Raw genomic sequence first — 20,178 nt, 5'->3', positions numbered from 1 at the left:
TCTTTAAATCTCTACTGCTGCAGAAGTTTCAGCATCAGCTAATCTTCCCAAGCGGTCTGTGAGGCTCAGGTTTCAAAGTCATTATCCAAAAGGTCACATCCTGATTTTATACCATTAGTGTAAACCCAGGATCGTTTAGTTGACGTGGATGGAGGTGCTTGTCATTTCAGTTTTTTGATCTTAATATAAATCTAGCCAAGAATAGGTTGCATTTGTGAGGCTCATGCTGTGTTCCTGAACGCATCGCAGGAAGGCTAAGATTGATTTTCGCCTTCAGATGAATCCTTTCTACGTGGGGCAAGTCAGCTCCCTCTCCTGCAAGGTGCTGGGCATTTCAGCTAGTCCACTTCAAAACAGGAATGTTTGTCAAGTTTCCTGTGCTATTGATTTATGGATTAGCATTCACATTTCTACTTTTGATAGGTTTTCCACTTCTTCACCCTGCCGGAAGCATATATATTCTTGGGTTCGCATGCAGCAATTTTAAACCGCAGTCTTTTTAAACCATTTTTATGCCTTCTCAGATGACACACTATCAAAGGTAGTTTGAAGATATGATGTTTCTGTAGACTTGCTACAAGACCAAAAACCCTTAAATTAAAAAAAAAAAATAGTATCCGCTGTGTGGCAGTCAATGCATGGGTTTTCCACAGTACCCACAAAAAATGAATGGAGAAGGTGAAATTAAAAGGCAGGCAAACATTCATCGCGCCGTTCTCTGTTTTCCCACTGGATCTTATCTTAATGGGATCTTTTAGTCTGTAGCCTTTTGGGAGAACGTTAATATTTTATGTAAGGAGGAATAATAAATAGCAGTAACATACAGCTTGAATGATTACATCTCTGAAGGAATGGAGCTTGTACCAGTCCCAAGCACATGGGGCACATTCACCATAACTTAGGTGATGCTTTTTGTTTGTTTTGCCAAGTAGCGTGATGTTATATGCTGCGGCACCTCTATTTCTGACTAGAGGAACCTGTCCAAAATTGCTTTTATCTTTTGTATTTACTCTTTTATTTTGGGAGTCTGTAGTAAAGAAATAAGTAAATTAATTATACATACCTTTACCAAAATTCCTGGTGACTCGAACTAGATGGCTACTTCAATATGATTATTGAAACTGGATATATTGGTTGTAATAACTTCTGAGTGACTGGCTTCCTCTTTTTCTACCCCCTTCCTCAGGATATGTGAGAATGATATGCTTCTAGAAGTAGCACACATTTTCTCCAGGATTAATAGAAGGAAATAAATATTGCCTTTTTTCTTTTTTTCCTTCTAGGTTGCCCTTGTTCTCCTTTTCAAATCAAATGTCACATTGACTCAAATCCAGCGTTGGAAGCATGTGGGGAACTGCAGCATATCAGCCCGGCACAATGTATCCATCAAACTGGAAGGAAGCCCAAAACCAAAACTCCACTGGCCAAAATGCATCCTCTGCAGAAACCCCAAGGCAAGTGGCTTTGACCTCCTAGCAATTCTTCAGGCTTCTATCATACATGATATTTTTAAATTATTTTGTCTAAATTTTAAGTCAAACCAAAGTAGTTATTCTATGTTCTAAGAGTCAGATACAAGTAGGAGGGTTCTAGTAGAGGGATCTTAGGGAAGCCTTCAAGAAGAAATTGATTCAAGAGTAACTGATTGCTTAACTTATTGATCTACATTCCCTTTACTGTTATTATACCTCATATAGCTGTGAAATCCAAATTTAATTTAGCAATATTGTTTTCATTCTTTATCATTAGCTTTTTTAAAAGTATTTCAAATAGCTTATTATTTAAAGCTGGATCTGTTTTCTATTCATTGTAAGAAGTATCTATAGCAACAGGAAATGCAAAAATAGAATTAATGTATTTTAAAAATGAAAGGTAAGCTAAACCCATCACTTTCAAGGGATAATATGTGGGCTGTGGTAATTCCACAGTCCTGCCAGACTCAATGAAGTAGATGACCCAAAGGTAAAATGCTTTCTTGAAGTTATTCTTGCTATTATTCTTTTTGACAGAACCCAGTTAACTGGGCTTCTTTATGTTGCTGTAAAAGTAACCCAGCATGAAACAAGGCCCAGTCAGAGTTCCCATGGGATCTGCCACACGGTACTCAATATTTGAAAATTGGACCTAGTGGCTCAGAGTGAGCCAAGTTAGCCAAAACTGCGAAGTATTGTTACAAGATTTGGTTGTAGGTGTGACATTGATCTTCCTGAAAGACGTTTCTTCATAAAATTTCAATGATTTTATTATTTTACTTATCTTCTTTATAGTAAAACTACCTTTCAAAAGTATCTGCAGTTATACTTACATGTAACAGTAGAGAACGATATGTAAGATCCTTTGCAAGGGTGGGAGATGGTAAAGGTTTTTTTCTTCACTTTTATTGACTTTGAAATGGCTTCTCTCCCTGATATAGTTTGTTGGTAACCTCTACAGTCTGTGTACCAAGTAAAGATGGGAGAATACTTCTTGCCTTTCTAGGGAAGTGAAATCATCAAAATAATAAATACAAAAATACTCATGGGACAGAAACAGTTCCACAAACTGCTGTCGGTGTATTGTTTTTATTAAATTGCCTGTGTTTGGGTTGACATTTCTCCTGTAAACTATCCTTGCTTGCTCTTGGTGGCCATGTCCAAAAATTAATTGTGACAGTGTGATGCATTCTCTTGTAAACGACATAAATCTTCCCTCCAGTTTTTGATGGTATTTTTAGGCAAGTACTTTTCTTCCCGAAGCTTTTACCCTAGAGCTACATGGATTCCTCATTAAGGCTCTTGTTGATTTGTTGAGTGGAACGTGCTGGCATCACTACCAGAGACTCTAGGAACAGCTCTGCTTTAATCCCACCTGAGGCTGTGTGCTGTTGGGTCATGGTTTCTTTTTTTTTTTTTTTTTTTCTGCCTGTATTCGCTTCCCAGGGAATAACCCTTCGTAGTCTGCTTTATCACATACAGATACATAAAATTATAAATGTAGTTTATGTATTTATATACACACAGATATGAAATTATATTAAATATATCTAATTGTCTGTATTTAGATATATGTATATATCATCTAGATATATATTTATAGCATATAAATATATATTCATTTAGATCTCTTCCTGACAAGGGACCTTAACAGAGATAAGTAAACCTGTGAGTGCAAATCACAGCACTGCAGATTAAGTCCTTGCAAGCCATAGCAGGCCCACCACTGCCCGACGGTTTGATAGGAATGCCTTCATCAGGTCACCTACCAAGTGTGCACTGACCCTTGGCATTATTGTAGAGGAGGTACTTGTGAGATGGACAGCTTGTGAGCTGGCAGGCCTGAAGTAACACAGTGGCTGAGATGTTCGCATCATGGTAAGGGAGGGATTCTTATTCCCTCTGTAAGGTGAGGGAAGGGGTCCTTACTCCCTGCTCTTACAGGTCCAGGGCCAACCCTGGGCTGTAACTTCTCCCAGATATTTAACCTTGTCTTCCCCTTTTCTATTTCTGTCCTGCTGCTTCTCGTTATTTCAGTTGTTTCGTCTGCAACAAAGACAGTGTGTCTTGCTTGGTTTCTGCCTCCTCCATGCAGCGCTGGGCTGCTATGTAAAATCTTCAGGAGGAGGACTGGGCAAGTGCCATTCCAGCATGTGGCTTCAGCTCTCAGCCGCCACCTGAAATGCGTCCCATGACACTAACTCTCTTCTCTGCAGCTGCCTTTCTTCCCTTTCTCCACCATTTTACCTGTCTGTGTACAGGGAGGCCACTGGGAGCTTCACCCAAGGTCTGTGCTCTGTGGCACGAGGGTGCGAGGCAGATGGAGAGTTCAGTGTGGAGAGACAAAATGGCAGCACTGCCTCTGGCCTGGGCTGGGACGGCTGGGCCATGGCGGTTGTGGCTGAGCGCCCACTGCGGGTCCTGCACCCACCCCTGAAAGCAGCAGCTTTGGGTTTTTATAGGATTGTCTTTTTGTTTAGTGCTTGCAATGACAGTGCAGGTACAGATGAGCTCATCTGGTGTTACTTTTCTTTCAGTTTGCAGGTCTATCGGTCACTGCTTTTTAGAGTTTAGAATGATTCTGGGTTTAAATGGGTGAGCGGTAACAAATGTTTGCTGTGACATTTAATGGGCTTGGGAGTGGAAATTGGCAGTATGGTTTGAACGCTTTTTGCAGATTGATGTAATGTGGATTTTGGGAAGCCTATTTTGTCTTTTCTGTTGAGTTACAACCAGATACCTGCATGTTGAGAGGAGAAGCAGAGCTGCCTGGCGGTTGAGATATGGTGGCAAGTAAGGCTATTTCCTTGACGTTCTGGACATAGGTTCTTTGTGTCAGCTTTTCAGTAGACACCTTCTGTGGTTTAAGTTTTGCTTTGTAAGCATTCTTTAAGAAAAGCAGTGACTTCGCCTCTATGCTGATCCCTCTTTTCCTCCAAATTACCTCGGTAAATACCAGAATTCAGACCTAACAAAAGAGACTACTTTTTATTTTTCTCCTTTTTATTATACCTTATCATACACTGTACAGTATGTTGTCTCAGACAATGCATGTGGAGTCCGTTAACAGGAAAGATTTAAAAGAAGGGTTTAAAATGTTTGCATAGATAGAAATGACCTGCATTATTGTTAGTGTTAAACTCTTAAGAACCTAATAGGGAGTGTAGGCTAGGTTATTGTGTAACTGTCTGCTGCATGATCCATCTATATAATGCATAAATAATTTTCTTTTCCTGCTTGAATGTTATTTTTGTGTAAGACAGATTTTGTGATGATGTTTTCAAAATTGTACTTGTAACATCTTCATTTTCAGACAAGAATTCCAAATGTTTTTGTACACCACACTACTCAGTCATCCTTTAAGAAGCATCCCATTAGAGCTCAAATCATTAAAAGATTTGATCTTATTCTTTGGTGCTGAAATGACCTCAGTAACTTAGATAGTTTTAATGCTGACTGTAGGCAGAGATTAAGGGCTCCAGCCATTCTTCATCACTGAGCTCAGACAATGACCGTCCATAGCCAGAAGAGGGAGGACACGTAGGCTGACCTGGAGCTTAACACAGTCAGCCTTCTGCAGGGTAGGGACAGCAGGGATTGACTTCTTGGGAGCACATTTCTCAGCTGTAGCCTCCTAAAGAAAGTAACCCTGAAATTACACTCAGAACAGTTGCTTATTAAAGCTTCATTACAGTGTTAATCTCATAATACTAATGTGCCATACGGACTATTTAAAAATTGGAAATGCTTGAAATTAACAATGTTTTCAAGAACAATGTAAGAAAACACATACGTAGAGTTTGCTCATTTGTGTGTTAACTCCCTAGATCAGGGGGAATATTTGGCAGCACTGCTCCAAGTAGCACACATTTGGGAGTAATCACACTGCCTTCTACTGTAAAGTCTGCTACTACGAAGCTGCTTTCTCTGTCTGAAACTGGCAGCACGTGAACCTGTTGCCATGGGTTACTGCTTACGTATTTCCAAAACCATTTACTCTGCAAACAATGTAAGGTCTGAATATATATTTTTTAAATTACAGTTTTTTTAAATACTGTATTTAACTATGCACCTTTGCCTCCTAATGAATTCTTAAGCAGAATGTATAAGTTCTCACAATGTGTTTTATTTATATAGTATATAACTCAATGTAGAACCAAAAGAGGAAGGAAATTTATGAAGACTACACCACAGAAGACATGGGGGAGGGAGAATGAAAGGAAGAAAAGCTATTATGTTCTACTTGTGGTTTTTTTGGCCAAGCAAATAGAAGGCACTGAAATCCATGGTGGGATTGTTTCTATGCTGGTTTGTTTTGGTTCAGCTTTTTTTTTTTTTTTTTTGACATAAGAGATTCGACAGAGTGCTAGAGTCTTGAAAAGTGATGGGAGGGGAAACTCAGAAGCATGGTTGAGATGGTGAGCCTATTTGCAAAAAAAAAAAAGTGCGAGCTGTGCATCCTGTTTGGTAACAAGGAAGCGGTAAATTTCAGCGAGCGCACTGTTCGTTAACGCGTTTTATACAGCAGGAGAAATGCAAAATAGAAGACCATCGTTTTTCTTTAGTGTGCAACAGTTTGCTTTTGTATAAGGAATAGTTTGGGACTGCACCAAGTGTAATTTACAAAGGTTGAAAGAATGGATATTCCTTGTTCTGCATTGCGTGCCTGCATTTTTTTTTCCAGTTTAAGATAAAGAAGATGAAGATTTATCCTCCTGTTTTTTCCTTCTGTTTTATTAGTACCTCCTAAGCCTGTCCATCTTAAACCTGGGCAGGAAAGAATTCCTCCTGCACCTTCTCGGCCTTTACCAGCTGATCCCAAGTCATCGAGGAGCTTAGCACCTGGAGAGGAAGAAATACCAATATCAGCAGGAGTCAACACTCTCATTGAGAAATTTGAAAGTATTAGGTAAATATGTCTTTGTACCTTTGAAACCATGTATTTCAGTGATTATTAGTTTGTAACTTGGAGTTAAAGATTCTCTGAGTTTAAGCGTTCTCCCACAAGTGAGTAGCCTAGAGTCTGTTTTTTGTAAGTTGACTTGATATCAGGACTCTTTTTGCATTATAGGAAATTGATTACTGTGATACAAAATAATTGAGTTCTCTAAGTCTCAATAAGCATCAGACTTACTGTTGCATTGCTTCTTGGAGGCAGGGGATAGTTCAGTGTCAGTGTATTCTGAAATGGCATAATGTGCAACAGTTTCCTTCAAACCTTTATCTATGAAATATTAAATGGGGTCAAAGCTGATATATAAAACAGCTTATTTAATAAATGCACAGAAGTCCTCTTCAAGGACCAGACTTGTCTGATGGACAGAAATGATTGATTTCATAAAGAGGGGATGGAGACAGAGGCACTGTACTGTGCCCTATATTGTGTTGCCACCTGGGTAAATCCAGTAAGGTCGCTTTCAGATAGGAAGAGGTAATGCATTCTTGTGCTTCAAAAATGTCCCCTCTCTGGCAGAAAATAACTTGCCCCAAAGGCTTTGTTCTCTTGAAGAAAGTGAGTTCCTGTTTAAACAAACCCGTAAACAAATGCTTCTTTTAAAAGATTAATCCTATTGCCCCAGATGTTCAAACCAAACTGTTCTTCAGGGCAATGTGGGGAGTATTCAAGATTTGGGATTCTAATGCTACCTTTTCAGTTAAAGTTATGGTTAGGAGTGGTGTATTTTTTTTTTACCTGAATACTGGGTGAGTACTGTTACAGCGGTGTCTGTACACATGCTCCTTGTATTGTCAGGGGGCTGTAAAAAATACAGCTTGAAACAAATGATAATCAGGCCCAGTCTCTTTTGAGGCGCTTTTGAAACCTCTCATAGTTAATGTGAATGACTGGGGTGCTTTCTCTTCACCTGCAGGCAACCTGTACATATTCTTCAAAGGAACCAGCTAAATTTAGCTCTTAAGATGGAACCAGGCCTGGACTCATCCAAACAGTCGAGCTCGTGTGACTGTGACATGGTAGCTTCCAGCGGCTGTTCAACAAATGAAAAAAGTGAACCAGATGAAAATGAGCCAGACGTACCGTGCAGTGCGGATCTATCTAACACAGACATAATGAAAATTAAAGAGCTAAGCATAGGCGATAACAAAAGCCATGAAGACTGTACTGCTGTGAATGTGAGCAAAGAACCCTCTAGAGAGCTTGGCAATAAAGACTCAACTGCAGAACTGAACGGTAATGGTAAAATTCCCAACAGAGACAGTGGCATTGACAGCCCTTCTTGTAGCGTCGCAGGGGAAACTTTCCCCAACGAAGAAGGTGCAGAACAGAAGAAGCCCAGTGTGTCTGGGAATCCAGGGGAGATGGAACCTGACAAAAAGGGCACCAAATCTTCCTCTGCAGAGCAGAAGAGAGACTCCACACAGGATGAAGACAGTGACATTGATGAAGGAAGTAGTGAGGAACAAGAAACAGCAGAAGTGCCAAAGTTAGAGTATATGGATGTAAACAAGGTAAGATGATTTGTTACTTTACCTGAAGCCTGTTTCTGACTGTCCAGAGATCCCTTGCAGTGCTTTTGTGTGGTGTTGGGGATTTTTTATTTGCTCCTGTGTCAGAGGATGATGACAGACATTAATTTCCTGCTCACTGTAGGTCATAGCTTGTTCCTGGTCTAGGCTGTATCTTTTAGAAAGGTTTCCAATCTTGATTTAAAAGGTTTATTGTAAGAGAGTGCATCATAGGCAGAGACAAGTTGTTAAAACTGATGTACCGTTTGTAGCTGAAGACTTGGACCCTGTGTTTTTTGTTTGAATTTGTGCAGGTTCGGCTCCTACTTGTGAAATCACATTGTTTGCAGTGGGGCTTCATGATTATGCAGAGGGCTAATTGGATGGTGAATCTTTCAGGGTCAGGGCCTTAACTTCTGGAAGGACATGCATGTTGGAAATCTCCTCTAGCATCGTGTTTATATATAATTTTTTTTTAAAGAAGCCTGTGTTTCTTTTAATGTGAGTACTTCTTGAGTGCAAAAAGTTCTTTTCAGGGTAGGTACTCACATTCTGTACAGAATAATGGAGTCCATGCTGTTGCGTATTTGCTGCAGGTGTTTAACATTAATGACAGATTCCTTTGATTATCTGCTTATCAGGGCAGTTATATTTAAAAATAGGTTAGACGTTTCAGTAAAAGAAAACAAGATGCTTTGAGCAAAATGTCTGCAAAATATTCCCCTTCTTGGGTTTTTGTTTTTTTTTTTCGTGTTTGGGAGTGTTTTTCATCATGAGAGTACAGTTGATACACAGGGTTCATGTTTAGAGCAATACCATGAGCGCTAACAACCAGAACTAGTGAACTGCAGCTAGTGAATTGTAGTGCTCACATCTCAGTTCATGCGAATTGAGTGGTTCTGCTGAGGTCACAGAAAAAATCCTGAGTTCTGTATGTCAAGAGTTTGTCCCTTTGGGAGAGGTGACAGTTTAAACTCATTCAGTAGCTCCTAGGTCAGATCAACCAGTCAGTATTACAGAGTGGTGAAATTGTATGTGAGTATGTGATGTGCTTGAAGTTCTGTTATTCAGTGCTGACAGCTATAACTTCAGAGCACAATTAATGCTCTGTGGTGTCCCCTTTTTTCCAAGAATAAAAGACAGTGTGATGAGACAAACACACCTCCAGGAAGGTACAAAAAAGCCCCCACATTTTTCTAGTGAATGCACTGCTTTATGCTGCAGTCCTTTCTCTTTGTTACAAGCTCAGGCTTGTGTGACTAGGCTCACCTTCCTTTCATATGGCTCAAACACCAGCATTGTTGCCTGGGGCAGGTGTTGCCCATCCAGTACTTCACTGCTGCTCCTTTTGCAAATTCACTGAATGTGAAATTCATTGAAACTGACTGGTTTTACCACCCTTTCTTAACATTTAAGTCTTTGTTATACAACAAAAAAATGTGAGACTTAATATTGTCAAAGTGCTGTGTAACTAAGAATCAATCTCTTGGAGAGGAGGCCCTGCTCCCGCTGCCCTGTTGTCACTTGGGTGTGCAGGAGGTAGGGATTGCTGCCTGCCTGGAGCGTGCTGTATGTTGGCAGACCTGAGTACCACAGGCTTGGGCAAATTCCCTCAGATCTGTCAGGTGCCAACGGGAGGTCAGTAAGAGGGAAGAATAGAAACTCTTGATTTTGGTGTCATGGATACCGTTGGCGTCACAGTAATAGCCGACCTGAAAGCAAAACTTGAGAGTTTGTTCTAGCAAATACTCCTTGTCAAAGTGAAAGTTGTTTGTATCCCTGTAAATGAACCAATACTTTCCATTCTGATTGCACGAACTTGCATTTATTCAGCTGGTATTGCTTTATCCTAGAGGCTCCAAAGCACAGCAGAGCCTCAGCTCAGGTGTCAGTCTCCAGGACCTCTTTGACTCCTGCTGTTACTCCATCCAGAAGGGAGCCAGAGCATGGTGCTCATTGCTCAGCCCTGCCGCCGTTTGTTAACAGCTGTGGACTGGAACATCCATGAGGTGTCCTGCAGACTAGGGAGCAGTGAGGGCCATGCGAGCCAGGTCTGCCTGGCAAACCTGGCTGCTTGCTGTAGATGGAGAGGATGTGATCTCATTTGCCTGCCTGCAGGTCTGCAGTCTCACTGGTAGCTGGTGGGGATGGCACAGGAGCAGCCCATCAGCTGGGCAGGAAGGCTGCAGGGCAGGCAGCCTACATCCTGTGCAGGAGTAAATGCATGGCAGTATGAGATGGGATCCTGCAGGTCTGCACTGCCAGAGGAGATGTGTGTTGTATGTGAAGAATCAGTGCGGGGGATCCTCCAGAAAGCTATTAGTGGGAGAGATTCTTATTAGCATCTGTTAAAACTTAGCTCATGTCCATTAACATCTGGTATCTTCAGTATTCTACTAGTGTAGGCTCATTTACATCTGACATCACGAGCATCACCATCACAGTGCATGGCTTCTGGTCTGCTGCTGTTCACTTTCCCTTATGTGTATGTTCATACATAAACACATATGCTATGAAATACTTCCATTAGTTTATCTTCTTAATATATGTATATAGGTATATGCGCAAATAAAATATTATTTAAAAGATTATGAGTTGCAACAAACCAGCAAGAAAATGATGAATAATGATTAGAGGGTCTTTAATCTGGTCAGTAGATTTCCTGTTTAAGTTAGGCATGCTGTACCAAAGCAGCTGTGGCAAGCCCAAGTGGAAGACTTCACAGTGTCATTAAGAAGAGCTTTACTGGCAAATACTACAAATAATTACTGGTCTAAGACATCAGAGTTTTGATGTCTGTTTTTAAATAGAGTTCCTTAGGCCGAATGTCCATATAATATGAAATAATGCGATGAAGCACTGAGTTACATGGTAGTATTTGTCAGTAGCGTGCTTGGTGAATTTATAAAAGAGCAAGATCTCTAGAAGAGGAAATGCTCTGTTTTCTTGTGTTCCTTTTCTTCCTATTGGCTGTCTCATCTAGCTGAGTTAGTGTTAGTGTGATGCGCTTCTGGTCTGTCCTTGTGTTCTGAGTTGATTTCAGTTTTGAGAAGGCTGTTTTGACGCTGACCACCAGAAGTAAGCTCAGTTTTGTGGCCACGTGGGGGGAAAGGCTTAGAGACACGCTGCCTCTCCTTCAGTGTAAGGATTGTGCCCTCTTCTGGGGATACTGTGTGCACCAGCTCAAGGTCGGGTAAAGCCAACACGTGTGTTACATGTTCACAGCACCCTCCCAGTCTGCCCTTTGGGTTCTGTTGCAGATCTGGACACTGCAGAGTGAGTCTGTAAGGGTACAGAGCCATGGCTTCCAACAGGCACGATTCAAAGCTGCCTCGTTACGTGGTTGCTCTGAGACTGCAAGTTCACATCACCCTTGACAAAACGGGCAATTTTCCAGAAAGCAGCGTGCCAGCCCTACTGGGAGGAAGAGCTCAGCGAGCACCCACGTTGGAGTGTGAGCAGGAGTGACCCCTTCCTCCTCCCAGGCTGTCCCAGGGCAGGCTGTGTGTCAGGGGCTTTGTTCCTGCCTCCCCCTTCCTGCTGCTGGGACTGGGCTGCAGCTGCGCGGCAGAGGTAACCAGCGCTCTCATTAAACAGTCACGTTTTCCAGAAAGCTTTGTTGTAGTTGGAGGAGGATGCATGGGAAGTACAGCTGCAGAATGATTTAACGATGGCTCAGTAATTCCTGGGATATTGCGTTAAGTGAAGTTCATGAATAAACATAAGTAGAAAAAGAATCACGTTTGCTTTTTTCCTCTCTAGTTTTCTACTTTGGAGAGCTCTCCGTCTACCACCCGAGCTTTCACACATCCCATGGCTGGTGAAGTCATGCTGCCTGATAGATGACTTGCATTGTTTTATTTAGTCTAGGTTCAGCCCTGCAGTGTGATGTGGCTTCCTTTGGGAGTCTGCAGCGCAAGCTCACAGATCTCTCTGTTGGCACACAATTATTGAGATACGTTTTAGATTGCAGGAGTGACTTACTGGGATTTCCAGCGAGCTTTTATCAGAATGAGAATGAACAAGGGGAGCTTATTAGTTTTGATAACGTTTCAGAAAACATCAGGAGCTCTGAGAACTGAGGCACGTTAACCTTGATGGTTACAAAAAAAGCGATGACAAAAGCAGGACTGAGGGGATGTCATGCTCTGCAGCCTCTGTTACCTGAGGTTCTGCTGAACACCGACTGCCTGGGAGCAGTGGAGTGATGCTGCTGAGATGAGTAATGCTTCTTTGTGTCCTTTGTTCAGATATTTTTCACTGAGAGTAACATGTGCTCATTAATAATCACCAAAAAATGCCTTTCTCCATCTGCCTTGCTTCATGAGAACCTGCTCTGTAAAATAATGCTGATAATGGAGAGCCCCCATGGGCCTTGTACAGTCACTGACGTGTTCCTCTTCTGCCTGTACCTAGCTGGAGTTGTGCTTCGATTTCACAGTGCAGTTTGTGTTGGAAAACGTGACCTACAGTCCTGCAAGTCAGACCTCTGGGTAAGATTATCTCCACGTGTATTCAGGAAAAAAAGATTTTGACTTTGCCTTGAAAAGGATGTGAAGTGATTATCTTCACTTCCTGATTTGACACTAGGGAGCATGGACAATATAATCATTTTCTTATGAGAATCTGTGCAGGCCTCCTGATTTGGTCCATCAGTTGGCTTGCAGCAGGTTAGCGGGGGGGGCTTTGTTTGGGGGCTTTATGTCTTGTTTCCTTATTCAGTGATACTTTCCAAGCCCGTAGATGAATCCACACAGGGTACGCACTAAGCTAAACAATGGGGCCAGTCATGGGGTGCTCGTTAAGAAAAGTCTGATATGTTCTCATCATCACTTTTTTGAATATACTGAGTGAAGTAAGATCTCAGCACTACAAAGAAGCCCTACCATAGGACAACTTTTCCATATTGCTTTTGACATTTTCACTTAGGAAGTTGTCTGTGATCTTTCTGGGGCCTTCTGCAGAGGAAGGAGGGCGGCAGGTTGGCCCAGGTTGGCCCAAGCCCTCTGCCCTGCCCTGGGTAGCTACAGGCTGCAGGAGGGCACCCACTGCCCGCAGCCTCTTCTCGCAGTGCGTGGCACCTGCTGGGCAGCTGGGCAGACTCACAGGAAGCACTGACGTGCTTGGGGCCCTTCATTGCACAACACAGCGTCTGCTGTTACCCACCTTCTGTCTGTGATCGGCACGTTTGCGTATTTGCAGGTGTAAATGTACTCCCACTGCAGGTGGGAATCCGCCCTTTATGAGAAGCTGGTGCTGGTTGTGCTATTCCTTTTTCTTTTAAATGTTTTATGGACACGTACAGCTGAAAACGAATTGTTGGACCTTCAACACAGAAGTGAAAGAGCATCGCGCAACTGCTGCTCCAAGCACTGCAGTAAGCTTCCTGTGTCACAAATAAGCACCGGCACTTCCCTTTTCTCATCTTCCTTTGTCACTTCGCCAGCCCAGCTGCTCTAAAAAGGTCCTGCAGCAGTTGGACGGCTGTCGTGTGGGACTGCAGGAGGGTCTGTGGTCATGCCGAGTGCTCACGGTGGGCAAAGCAGGAGGGAAACGCATTTACAAAGAATAAAACAGCTTAAAATCCATTTTCAGTGGAAAGCGGAGTATTTTATTTGCCGTGTCATTTACATGCCTTGTAAATGGCACGTTTTTTCTGCGGGGCTCTGTTAGCAAAGCTAAATAGGCTTCACCCGTTCCCTGTAGCAGTCGCTCAGATGTTGTGCAGTTTGTACTGTACCATGAACGTGCTCTGTGTTTGATAAAAGCCACCTGCCTGGGCAGAGGCCTCGTTGCTGGGTGCCTGTTCTGAGAAGGCTGGAGAGGGGGGCAGCCTCGGATACCCGTCCGCTTTGAACTGATGTAAAATTGAGTACGTGGCAAGTTCTCCTTGTTACTGGTTCACTTCAGTGTTAGTGATGTTTGGGGTGCCTCAAGCCCCAGGTCTCCTCAGGGTGGGCACGCTGTGCCTCTGCTGATTTCTTTGTTACCTGAGGACTCTTTCCCACACCTGTCTTTGTTGCCAAAGTCATTAGGCTGAAGCCTGCTTGCTTCAGTCAAGGAGGGTTTCTTCGGTTCCTGTTAGAGTAAGTGTGTGAGTAAGTGTGAACAGAGACTTCCAGAAGGCTGTTACATAAGGAATATAGCCTGCATTTCAGTTGCACACTTCTTCCAGTTTTTCTTTAGACCATGAAATACCTTGTCCACACCCCCCGCAGTACAGCTCTGGCTGTGTCGAAGCTGTCCTTCCAGGAGCACACAGCACAGGAGGGCTGGAGCTGGGCTGTCCTCATAATTCACTGTATCAGCTATTTTAAGTACAACGTTCTGTCAACTGAAAGGTGAATAAGTTGCAGATCTGTCTGGAAAACATGCCTGTCTGCCACTGGCAGAAGCAGCAGCTGAAGATAATCTTGCTTTAAAACGTTATGCTCAGCTCAGGCTGATATTCTGCTCGGCCGTGGTTTGGTCTTCAAGCAGATGTCAGCACGATTTTTTAAGTATAAACTCAGTTGCAGATGGTGAAGGTCAGGAGGTTAGAAAGTGCCTGTGCTATGTAAAGATTTACTTTTGAGGGCAAATGCATTTGGTTGAAAATAATTATTTTCCAAATTCAGGATTCAGACAAATCAGAGGATGTTCTGGGTGCTGGCGTGCCAGCCGGATGACATCAGCGCCTTTCATTCAGGCACTCAGCAAAGCTGGCAAATAAATTCTTTCTCAGCGAGAGATCCCTGTTATTGGAATCTCGATGGCCAGCAATGTCTTTCATTATAATCTATAAGTTGTGTTTCTCCATAACAACTTCAAAGCATTGTGCTGTTATTTTTCCTCCCAGAATATTAACATATATCATATGAGTATTCACTCAGTCCAGCATTTCCAATCCAGCAGAAGTACTCACCGTCCCTTGGTTGCTGCTTCTATCACAGAACTGTGGGTATGTAGGGCTGAGTGCTACCTTATTTCATGTAGGGTAACTGTGGGTCTGGTTTGCTTGGATTCATGGCTAGCTTTGAAAGGGCTTTGAGGTCTTTTGGTTGCACAGCAGTTTGCCTGAATGTGTTTTTTAATTTAAATTTGTTTCTTTTCGGCTTTGTGTATAATCAGAACAAGATGGCATTGAAGAAGCTTAAGAGAGCGTTTCACTGATGCTTTCTAACCATGTTGTGTGTCTAGTGAGGGACTGGCAAGCAGATGGAGGTAGGTGTTTGGGACAGAAATCACTGCTGCTGGTGAGGGGCCCAGGTGCTTCCTGGAGCAGAAGCAGGCTTTGTTTTTAATTGACTTCAGCTGGACTCGTTCTCTGCGGATTTGTCCGGTCCTTTTGTGAGCCTGTGGGAACCTTTGCTGCCTGCTGCGCTGTGTGCTCGGGGGCTGCGCACGCGGTGCTCGGGGAAGCAGCTCTCAGTCTTGAAGCAGCACTGCAGTAGTTTTATTTGATGCACTTCAGTTTTCCGGTGCAAGGAGTGGTGAATAATCGCACCAGGTTGGTGCTGTCTGTTGCATTAACCATTTGTGCGTCTCCCTAAGCTTCCTCACAGTTGTCGTTTTTCCAGCTCCAGCCCAGTAAAATTTCCCTACCTTTTGCCATCCTTGCTGCCCCTTTCCAGTGTTGTACTCCTGGGCAGAAACCAACCAGCCCTCAGGTCTGGAACATAGTTTTGATTTGATTACATATAAACATGGAGTTTGAAGTCTAGACCTTTAAAGGTATCTAGAGTTTGTCAGAAAGCTGAATCTGGTGTCATCCTAATTCAAGTATTTCTAAGCACACAGGAAAATGAGTCTGTAGAGTCTATGTAGGTTTTAGCTAAATGGTGAAGTCAGTTTATGCTTCGTAACTGTATTCAAGCTTTTGATTTAGTCCTTATTTATTTATTTTAATGAGCACAGTGAAAGACTTTGCTGGGTAATTTCAGTTACACTGTTGGAACTGGTGAGTGTTTAAAGCTGTACAAAGCTCATAAAAATATACCAGAGAGTAACCCTGCACTGGCTGTGGAGTGAAATGCGTGGCCAAACAGGTCTTCTCTAGTTTCTGGTGGGTTTTTACATACAGAACTCAAATTAGGAATGGAGAACTGTTAACTTACAGTCTAGTGTCTTGGTTATTAAACAAACAAGATGCATCTCCAGATTTAGTGGATGTTTCTGGTTCTTTATTAAAAAAAACAACAACAAAAAAAAACATACAAATGAAGTGATGTCCTGTCCAGCTTTCAGAAAATTGCTTAAAACATGTCCCTCGAGCAAATCGATCCTTTGGTGAGAAGTGTGGAGCAGATTCAGAAACGTGTTAAGCTCATTCACTTTGGGCTTCTGTACTGGCAGGAAATTTGGCCCATGGAGAACACGGGAGGGAGAACAGTTGGTGAAAGTTAGCTTTGTTGGAGCAGATGGATTCTGTTATTTGTAACTTTTTTTTTTCCAGTGTACAGAGCCCCAAAAGCTATTCAACATTGCAAACGAACTGCTCCATACAGAAGAAGCATATGTTAAAAGACTCCATCTGTTGGATCAGGTAATTCAATTTTGAATAAGCTACGTTTTGTTTTCTGTGAGCAGCAATGGTGTCTTCAGTTCAGCCTCTAACCTGTAACCCAACAGTGTGAGGATACATCTTGGTGGGAGATGGCTTTGCCTGTTAGGGTGCATGCGTTAGGTCCCAGAGGTGACCTTTTGATATATGGGTTACCTGAGCTGGAGCCCAAGTGTTCAGATCTCAGAGAGAGAAATGGGAAAGCAGCAGCCCATGGTACAGACGCCATGAACATTCAATTCATTTTGGAGGATACAGAGAGAAGAAATCATAGGGACACTGGAGGCACTGAAAAATAATGAAATCTGTGACTGCTCTATAACATTCCATAGATGTAAGTTTTACTGCAGTCAGGCCTCAAGGATCAGCCCCATGCTCAGAGTGATTTTTATGTTCTTCCCCACTGTGATTCATAATTGTTTTCCCCATTGTGTTTACACATGGAGACAAAGTAACACTGATGTGATGAATTGGAATAGTTTTCCAGGTAAAATGTTTCGGTATGCCTACGCAGTTCAGGCATTTCTATAATTCTCTCTCTAACATACTTGATATATATCTCTACAGATGGTATATATGATTGTTATATAAAGAAAAACATGAATGTGCAGTAAAAATGGAGTAAAAATGAAGATGATTAACATTGCTTAAGAAAAAAAAAAGAGGGCGGACTGTTGCCTTGCTAGAAATCTTGTTGGAAGCTGCTGCTTTCAGAGAGACATCTACCACCATCCAACACTGCAACCTTTGTGGAAAGTTTTCCAGTGTTTGCTATGGATGAGCAAAGGCTGTTTCAAGACCCTAGAAATCTAGGGAGTGTCCTTCACTTTTGTTCAGTACAGTGTGATTTTCCTACAGATAAAATAATCAAATGGTTTGTTTTGCTGTATGTAAATACCAGTAAGCGCTCTTCAGGGACTGATTGTTCTTTGCAACTTACACTCCCAAATCAAGATGTCTCATCTTCTCAGTAGTTTCAATCTTTTTGACTTACAACCCCCCCAACCCCCAGACATTTCTGATGGTGAAGTAAGCCCTTATGCATAAATCTGACCCTATTTGACAGTGGGCTTATGTTTTGTCAAACTCCTGAAAATGCTCAGGGTGGTGATCCCCAGGGACCGAGTGCCAAAGTCAGATGTTGTGGTTCTGTAATACTGCAACCTGATGCTGCTGTGTTCAGGATTTTTTAAACTGAATGTTGGTACTGTCTTGTCTCATGCAGGTTTTTTGCACTAAGTTGTCAGAAGCAGGTATTTCGTCTGAAGTGATAACGGGCATCTTTTCCAATATTTCTTCTATCTATTGTTTCCATGGACAATTTCTTCTTCCTGAGCTCAAAACAAGAATTACACAAGAATGGTGGGTAACTGTCAGTACAATTACTTTCTAAATATATTTCCAAGAAACTTTAGCGACCCTGGAATCTAACTCTATTCCAGCATTTTTAATTGTTTGCTGCAGTAGTTCACTTGTTATTTGACACGTTAGCATGGAGTCTCTTAAACCTCTTTTACCTGTATTGTTCCTGAATACAGGAGTAGACCTGAGCACTCAGCGTTTCTAGAGTACTTTGTGAGAATTGTTTTCCAGTCCAGAGTACTACTGGAGATGTTTTTCTTACTTTATTTCCACTCTCCTTGTTTTGCAGTACTGTGAAACTGTAGTACTAGAAAAGAAGCAAACTGCTTATTTTGGCTCTGTGGATGAAGTATCTTGGCCCTGTGGATGAAGTATCTTGTCCCCAGTGTGAAATATTAAAAAACACAGTTATTTCCCAAAGAAGGAAAACACATCATCATATCCCAGTCTAGACTTCGCATGCCATGTTGGAGACTTCATGAAAGACATCCACTTGATATTTTAATGTTGCTGTTGTATAAAAATCACTGTTCTAAAATTAGCATTTTATCAGTCAAACAAAGGAAAATCGAGACAGATAAGACAGACAACTTTGTATCTGTGCATGAGTTTACAGCTGTTACACAGCTGCTTCTATTGTAGTTTAATACTGCAGCATTGGACAGGTTTTCACCCAATAATTTGTTGGCCTTCTGTGAGATATTAAATATTGTTTGTTATGCTGCACATATACTTTCTTTAAGAAAACAATATTTTTATTTATATGAGTAATAACAGTCATTTACCAATATTGGCAACTGTAGTAAGTTTTAAATGGAGTGATAGGCAGAAAGGTTAATTGTAAGGCAGATGTAGGACCCTTGACTTGGGATGATGCATTGGCTGCAGAGTGTCCTGCAGTGGAAAGTGCTGATAATGCTGATGTTGCACCTTATTTCATATTAAAGTCAACAAAGTTGACCTTTTCAGCTATACTAAATGATGAGGTCAAGATAAGAGCTCACATCTCTCTTGCTAGAGTCCAGTCTTCTTCACATAGGTCATCAATATCCGGAAGGAATAAAAAAGTGTTGGCACCTTTACACTCGACCTGTGTCTGCAGGGACAGCTGTAATAAAAGGAAAAGAAAACTGGAGAGACTGGAAGTCAGGGCAGGGCATGAACTCATTCCATGGCTAAAGGAGACTAGTGTAAACAGTCTGCAAGTCAGGAGTTCAGTGAGAGAGGAAAGCTGGGGAAGAAATGGAAGGGAATCTTAAACTGGTTCTGCCAAGGGGGCTGGAACATGAGAAAACTGGATATGCAGCTCTCATTGTCATTTACACATCAAGCTCCTGTAGAAGCCCTCTGGAAATCTCCCCATAAATGACAGCTTCAGCTTTACGTGGCTCTTCAGAGGTGCAGGCTGTGCTGCTGAGAGGGGAACAGAGGTGCAGGGTTGCTGCACTGCCACAGCTCCCCAAGGATCCTACAGTATCCTTATAGTATGAATCCAGAAAATCACAGCAATTATTTTCTCCTATATGCAATTTAACTAAAAATGCAAATCTGCAGAGAAAAGCAAATGCATTTCTTTGCCTGGAACTGTGAACTTGGGCAGAGCTGCTGACACTAAAGGAGACCTTGCAAGTCTCCAGGCTCATCTGAACTTCCTGCTGCTGCTTGGTAGTACCTAGGGACCAAACACAGCCATGAGCCGCCCTGGGGAGCCTGGTGTGATGCTGGGCTGGGAGGTGCCAGCCCAGTTATCTTCCTTGGGTTCCATGGGTGGGTGGGAGACAGCAGTAGAAGTCTGTTATTGTGTCTTCTCTCTTAAAATAGAATTGATTTTCACAGATTTCTGTACTTACTGTTCTCTTTCCAATAGGAGTGTGAACCCACGGTTAGGAGACATCCTGCAGAAACTGGCTCCTTTTCTGAAGATGTATGGAGAATACGTGAAGAATTTTGACAGGGCAATGGACATGGTGAACACATGTATGCAGAGGTCATCTCCTTTCAAAGATGTTGTTCAGAATATACAGGTATGTTGTTAACTAGCTCAGTGTGGCTTTGAGATCCTCATTTATTTCTTTCATTTCCAGTGCATGACAGTGTTTTGCCACAAGGTAGTACTATTTTAGAATTAATAAGAAATATAGTTTTAGTGGCAGACTTTTCCTCCCTTTTTGCTGTGCAGCACAGATTTTTCACATAGTTGGCTTTTTCTCCCACTTGTGTATTTAAGAGGAGAAATGGAAGTTGAAGAATGAAACTTAGCCAAAACTGCCAGGCAAATAGCTATGTTGGACTTACTCAGGAATTCTCTATTTGTTACCTATGTGTGTCTTCGTATGG

The 20,178-nt window shown here is 42.2% G+C and overlaps 1 protein-coding gene across 8 annotated transcripts in view; it reads left to right on the top strand.

The window, feature by feature from the left end:
• The window catches only part of FGD3 (FYVE, RhoGEF and PH domain containing 3), a 101,906-nt gene that overhangs the window by 52,096 nt on the left and 29,632 nt on the right, over nt 1–20,178 (top strand). For 7 of the 8 annotated variants that reach the window (XM_021409281.1, XM_021409278.1, XM_021409283.1 and 4 more), the window contains exons 2-7: nt 1,284–1,454; nt 6,213–6,381; nt 7,343–7,940; nt 16,372–16,461; nt 17,705–17,841; nt 19,709–19,865. In XM_021409281.1, the coding sequence (XP_021264956.1) occupies nt 1,284–1,454; nt 6,213–6,381; nt 7,343–7,940; nt 16,372–16,461; nt 17,705–17,841; nt 19,709–19,865 (1,322 nt within the window). Of the gene's footprint in view, nt 1–1,283; nt 1,455–5,633; nt 5,761–6,212; nt 6,382–7,342; nt 7,941–16,371; nt 16,462–17,704; nt 17,842–19,708; nt 19,866–20,178 lie in introns of those variants that run through there. The other variant, XM_021409280.1, reaches the window with a different exon arrangement.

This window comes from Numida meleagris, chromosome 11, assembly GCF_002078875.1.
Source record: "Numida meleagris isolate 19003 breed g44 Domestic line chromosome 11, NumMel1.0, whole genome shotgun sequence".
NCBI classification, from domain to species: Eukaryota; Metazoa; Chordata; class Aves; order Galliformes; family Numididae; genus Numida; species Numida meleagris.
This window is presented reverse-complemented; position numbering and strand designations above follow the sequence as displayed.